The 6,207-nt window shown below is 39.0% G+C and overlaps 1 protein-coding gene across 1 annotated transcript; it reads right to left on the bottom strand.

The window, feature by feature from the left end:
- Positions 1 to 1,066: 1,066 nt before the first annotated feature.
- Positions 1,067 to 3,548, bottom strand: LOC106324421. Its single transcript, XM_013762392.1, has 5 exons — positions 3,302 to 3,548; positions 2,452 to 3,124; positions 2,115 to 2,308; positions 1,866 to 2,042; positions 1,067 to 1,620 (listed from the first exon to the last, which is right to left on the bottom strand). The coding sequence occupies exons 1-5, from the start codon at positions 3,546 to 3,548 to the stop codon at positions 1,067 to 1,069; spliced, it is 1,845 nt and encodes a 614-aa protein (XP_013617846.1).
- Between the last annotated feature and the right edge of the window lie 2,659 nt (positions 3,549 to 6,207).

The following is a 6,207-nucleotide window of genomic DNA, read 5'->3' as shown; positions in this document are numbered from 1 at the left end:
AATTATGTTAAATAAGTGTTATAGATCGAAGATTAACTTACCTTTTCATCAAGGAAGAGAACCGTGATTCCCACAAACTCCCTGTCTTTCTTGAAGTTCAGGGAATCACAGAAGCGAGGAAGCCAGAGACTATGCTCTGACTACTACGATCAAGATGAAGAGATTCGAAGGTTGAGTGATGGACGCCGAGACGCCGGTTTGACGAATTGGAGAGGCAGAGAGAAACATTTTCTAGAAGTTGGTTAAATCTAAGAGGAATCAATGAGTTTTGTGGAGATGCAGATTGGGTTCATCAAAGATGAGAATCATATATATAGGGTTTATATAGGGGCTACAAATCAGGAACATTTATGATCAAGCGATTTAAGATGTGGATATGAAGAGTTCACCGGTGAAAAAATTGATTACGAAAAGACACATGGTGCAACTCTGTAACTCAGACTTGTTTGAGAGAGTGAAGAAAAGAACCCAAACTCATGTTAAACGACAACAGTTTACAATATGAGAAAACTATAATTGTTGCAAACTTGAGATTTTTTCATATAACGTGATGAATCTCATTTAAAAATGAAACCCATAACGCACTTGTAGCCCGACCCTTAGAGGAAGCCGAAGAAGTAAGAGCTTCCGACCTTCATAAATATATATTAGGTTCGACCATCAATGTACAAAGTATCATTTAGCTTAGTGGTATAAATGTTGGTGTTTATATCTCAATAACCCGGGTTCAAGCCATAGACTTGACATTTTTTCACACTTTTTAAAAGTGAGGCCCACAAAACGTTGACGTGGCGCGCTGAGGAGTGAGCAATAACTCATCTATTATAATATAGATTGTGGCTTTCTGTGTGTGTTTTTTTTTTTGAAAATTTGCTTTCAAATTTAAGAGCAAAAGAAATAAAATGTTTACAAGCCCAACTAGCTTTAGTTAAAAACAAACTCATTAGAACAAGACTCATAGTGGAGAAACTTTCTTTAGTGAAAAGCCCAAAATCCTTTGGCCCAATGAGAAAGAGGATTTGGTAGAGAGACAGAGATGAAGCGACGGAAGTTGCGGTGGCGATGATCAGACTTGACGAAACCACGTTTGCATCATGGAGGAGGCTAGGATAGGATTGGATGATCGGAAACCCTGAATCCTATTTCGAATTTGCCGATCAATAATGGTGAAGAGAGCATCAATGGACCTGAAAGAGTTGGTGTGAAGTCGAGAATTACGTTCATTCCATATCCAGTAGAGGTTTGATTGCCAGGCTACGAGAGTGAGTAGACGATCTGATCGCAGGGCTCTCTGTTTAGGCAGAGCTTGCATTTGTTGGAGAGTTAGATTCCAGCTTCGCAGTGGTTGAAAGGAGCATCGCCTCGCACTTAGCTCCCATAGATCAAAGGAGTAAGAGCAGTTGAAGTAGATGTGATCACGAGATTCATGGTCGTTGTTGCAGAGGAGGCAGAGAGGGGAAGTTTGCAAGCCCCAATTGAGAAGTCTGTCCCTTGTTGGGCATCTATCAAGAACTACTAGCCATGTGTGAAACTGCTGTCGAGGTATACCATAGGAAAACCAGACAGCAGAAGCCCATGAGACCTCATCCAAATCACCACGCAGGTATGAGTATGTTGATCCTGTGGAATAAGTTGAACACACTTTACCTGCAATCTCCCATTGATAGTAATCATGGTTTTGTGTAAGAGTTATAGTTGTAAGGAAAGTATGAAGCAGTAATTGAGGTTCCGATCTTGCAGGTGGTAATCGCCAAGCACCATTTGTGAATAACGACGCCACCGTTGCCTTGTCCGGGATTCCAAGTCTGGATACGGAGATGTTAAGCGTTGTTGCCAAGCTTCCAAACGGGGACCAATTGTCATACCAGAACCGAGCAGCCAAACCATCTTCCAAGCGAAGCTTAATAAGCGGAAGACAACTGATTTGAGCTTGAGCAGCTTATTTGCTAGCCACGAGTACGAGGCGCTCGGTTTAGCAGTCCAATAGTTGTGGACCGATCCTTTAAGAACTTTATCCGTGAACCAAGCAACCCATACTGAGCCTGCCTTGAAGAAAAGAAGCCAAATCAGTTTGATACAACACACTAAATTCCAGGTTTGTAGATCTCTGATACCCAGTCCACCTTGCTCCTTAGTGAGAACACATTTTTCCCAAGCTACTCTTGCTGTGTTATTACTCTCAATATCACCTTTCCATAAGAAAACACTGCATAACGAGTTGATTCTTCTGATACAGGCCTTGGGTAATATGAATGCAGCACACCAGAAGGTGGTGATACCTGAGATAACAATCTTGATTACGAGAAGCCTGCCAGCAAAGGAGAGCGATTTTACCGTCCAAGAGGAGAGTCTTTTCTTTATTTGATGGAGGAGAGGCTCACAGTTTACGAGATTCAGCTTCTTAGAGTGCAGTGGGACACATAGGTAACGGATAGGCAGCTCTCTACAGACCATTCAGTAGAAGCCTGTATCGTGTCAGTCTCGCTTGCTGATAGTCCAGAGGCATAAAAACTCGTCTTCTCCATGATGGCTTTAAGACCAGATCGCAACTCAAATTCATGGAGGACTTTGAGGACATGTTGAACCGATTTGAGGGATCCGCCAATGAATATGAGGAGATCATCCGCAAATGAAAGGTGAGTTAGCTTGACTCTTTCACAGTTGGGGTGGTATTGTAGTCCTTCTTGCGCTGCAGCTTTTTTGAGCATAAAAGAGAGGCAATTCATTGCTATGACAAATAGGTAGGGTGACAGTGGATCTCCCTGCCTAAGACCTCTTTTACCCTTAAAATAGCCATTGACAGTACCATTATAACCAACCATAAAACTTGTTGTACATATGCAGGTCTTCAACATGGATAAGAAATGGCGTGGAATCTGCATACTGTCCAAGCAAGAGAAGAGAAACTCCCAGGATAGTGTATCAAAAGCTTTGGCGATGTCAACTTTTATTGTAATTCTCTTTGGCCCTTTGTTCTTGTGATATCCATGTACTAACTCGCTGGCTAAAACTGTGTTTTCCACCAAGAGACGATCCTTCACGAAAGCAGTTTGACATGGAAGAATAAGATCTTGAAGGAAGGGCTTTACTCTTGCAACCAGTAGCCTTGATATCACCTTGTAGACTGTATTTAAACATGAGATGGGGCGAAAGTCAGAGATCTTGGTTGCTCCCGGGAATTTAGGGACCAGTGTGAGGATGGTTGAGTTCGTTGAGGTTGGTAGGAAGGCTGATGAGAAGAATTGGGTTATTGACGAGACCACCTCTGCTCCTAGAGTTTCCTAAGTTGCTTTAAAGAAACCGGAAGTGAGACCATCAGGTCCAGGTGCTTTATTCGGATTTAGCTTAAAGAAAAGCCTCCTGATTTCCTCCGCAGTTGGGACTGACATCATTTGTTGACATTTTGGCTGGCTGCATTGGAAACCTACTAGCTCCGCAAACCATGTGATCGAAGAGTGAAGGGCCTGAGGTGAGTAGTTCATAGGTTCCAATATTGATTTAAAGTGCTCCACTGCCAGCACACTCATCTCCAAAGGGTCTGTAATCATTTCACCAGTTAGTGAGATGAAATATTTGATTGCATTGTAACTGGCTCTGACTTGACACATTCGATGAAAGAAGGTAGTATTGAAATCGCCTTCAGTCAGCTAGTTTATGCGAGACTTCTAACGAAAGTAACTCTCCTCAATTTCTCGCAGGAAGAGCCACTTTTGGTGGAGATCTCTCTCTTGTTGAAACAAAAGCGTGGATGGAGATTGTAGAGCTTAGACCTGCACAAGTTGTAACAAACTGTAAGTTTCACTCACTCTGTCTTGTATATTTGAAAAGTTCTCTCTGTTTAGTATTTTTAAATCTCCCTTGATGAGTTTGAGTTTCCAACAGAGTTGACAAAGTGTCAAGCTATTGCTTCCGGCCTGAACCCATGCGTCTTGAACAATCCTCTGGAAATTAGGGTGTTTGGTTAGGTAATTTTGAAATTTGTAAGGTCTGAGTCCAGCAGTTGGTAGGGTATAGGCTAGGTCAACTAGACAGGGGCTGTGGTCAGAGAAGAGGTTAGGGAGGAATAAGGCATAAGCGTGGGGATGAGTAGAAATGGGTTTGTAGTTGGTTAGGAGTCGATCCAATTTTTTTCCGATAGGGTCTGATGGCTGCTTGTTTGTCCAGGTGTGTGAGGAGCCATTATAGCGCAGATCAAACAAACTAGATTGCAGCAAGCAGTCTTGGAATTGCTACATTTGGCTATCAGTGACAGCATCCATTGAGGTGGAGTGAGGTGGAGTGCTCAGTGGGGTACATAATCTGATTGAAATCTCCCCCGAGCATCCAATTCTTGTTATCGAGATCAAGAGTACCATGAAGATACATCAGCTCTGTCCATAGTTCTATTCTTTCAGCACAGAGATTCGAAGCATAAACTGCTGTATAGTAGATTGGGTCTTGGGAGGGGAGAGATATGATGCAGGTGAGGGTTTGTCTGCTCTGGTGGATTATCTGGACAGTTAATGGACTTTTCCAAATTAGAACAATCCTCCCATCCGCATCAGAGGTATGATTCGAACCAAAATTCCATCCTTGACAGAGGCTTTCTATGTGTGTTCGATCAAACTGTTTGAATACTTATGATGCAAATATTTTGTTCCTTTGTTAGTTTTGGCTGTAAAGAGGGAAATGGATCCACCGCAGACACTTGACAACAACATGCATGGCCGGCTTAGATAGGGGCGAGCGGTGCGATCGCTCTGGACCCAATTCGTTGTTCTCCTATTTTTTAATAGATAAGAGTCCGATTTTTTTAAAAAATACATGTATTTTTATATTACAAATAAGAAAATGAGTCCAAATTTTTTTTATATGAAAGTATTTTTTTTTTTTCCAAAGATTTATTTTTAAAATACTTCTGGTATTTAAAAAAAAACATATATCTATTAGATTTTTTAAAGAAAAATAGTAGTTTGGAAATTAATTTTTTTTTTATCCTATGGCCCGTAGCACGATTGAACCGCCTGGCAACATGAATGGAAACTCTTCCGCAGAAAAAATATTAGTTCTTGTCTGAATGTTCACATTTTTTGGGTGTTACTTATGAATTAAATATAATGTAAACATCTAACTCACCCTCAAATCTTGAAAAAAAATTCCATTAACATGTAGCACATGTATTAAATAATTTATATGTTCTCGTCAAAAAGAATTGAGTAATTTATTTGTGTATCGAGAGAAGCATATGTGGGATGTAACCACTCTTGTTTATTTTCTCAGTTTATTTCGAGGAAGTGAAATATGTTAAGACACAAAGAGAGCACATTAGGCCATTTACAATAGATAATTATGTGACAACCCTCAAAATCCAAAATAATTACCAATCCAAAAGCGTAGTATTTGAACAGAAATAATTGTATGGAATTGCAGAAGAACTAATAATGGTCAAACAATTATCAGAGGAAGCTCTTGTGGGCCTATTTTGTTGACTTGAGAAAGAAATAAAAACCGAAACACAAACCAAACGTTTGGAAAGGATTAGCCCATGGGCCTTCTTCTCTCGATCAAACCATCAACAAAACAGCATATATATTTGGCATCTGAGAAAATAGGAAAGAATAATCATTTCATACCCAACATGTGACGATGTTCAATTTATATCCGATTTATATACCGTGCAAAAAGATACATATATTTTCGAAAAACTCAAATAACAAACATTTTATTTACTTTTTTTAGCGAAATTATACACTACCGCCACATCAGCTTTCACTTCATCTAATTTTACTGACGTGATACTACGTCAACTAGTTTTGTTGACTAAGATACCACATGTACAATAACTTTTTAATAAAACAAAATAGTCATTTTATAAAAATATTTTTTTTAGAAAATGTAAAAGTTTATAAATTGTTATTATTTAGTAAAATTAACAAAAAATAATTAAAAATAAAATTTTAATCTTATATTAAAGATATATTCGTTATAATGTTTCGATCCTATCATAATACCGTCCTTATAAGAGTTGTATAAGTGTTGTAATGATTCAAATTCAATGCTAGTGCTGCAGTCGTATTACTCTCGATTAATCTTGGTTATGTTGTTTCCGTTTAAAAAATTTAGATTAACATATCATAAATTCTTAATCTCTTGAAACAAAATTATTCTCATGATTACACAACTGATTTAAAATTTTTCTATATAAGCACGCAAACAAGATTAACATAA

Source organism: Brassica oleracea, chromosome C2, assembly GCF_000695525.1.
Source record: "Brassica oleracea var. oleracea cultivar TO1000 chromosome C2, BOL, whole genome shotgun sequence".
Taxonomy (NCBI): domain Eukaryota; kingdom Viridiplantae; phylum Streptophyta; class Magnoliopsida; order Brassicales; family Brassicaceae; genus Brassica; species Brassica oleracea.
Note: the sequence above shows the minus strand (reverse complement) of the source record. Positions and strands in the feature narration are given on the sequence as shown.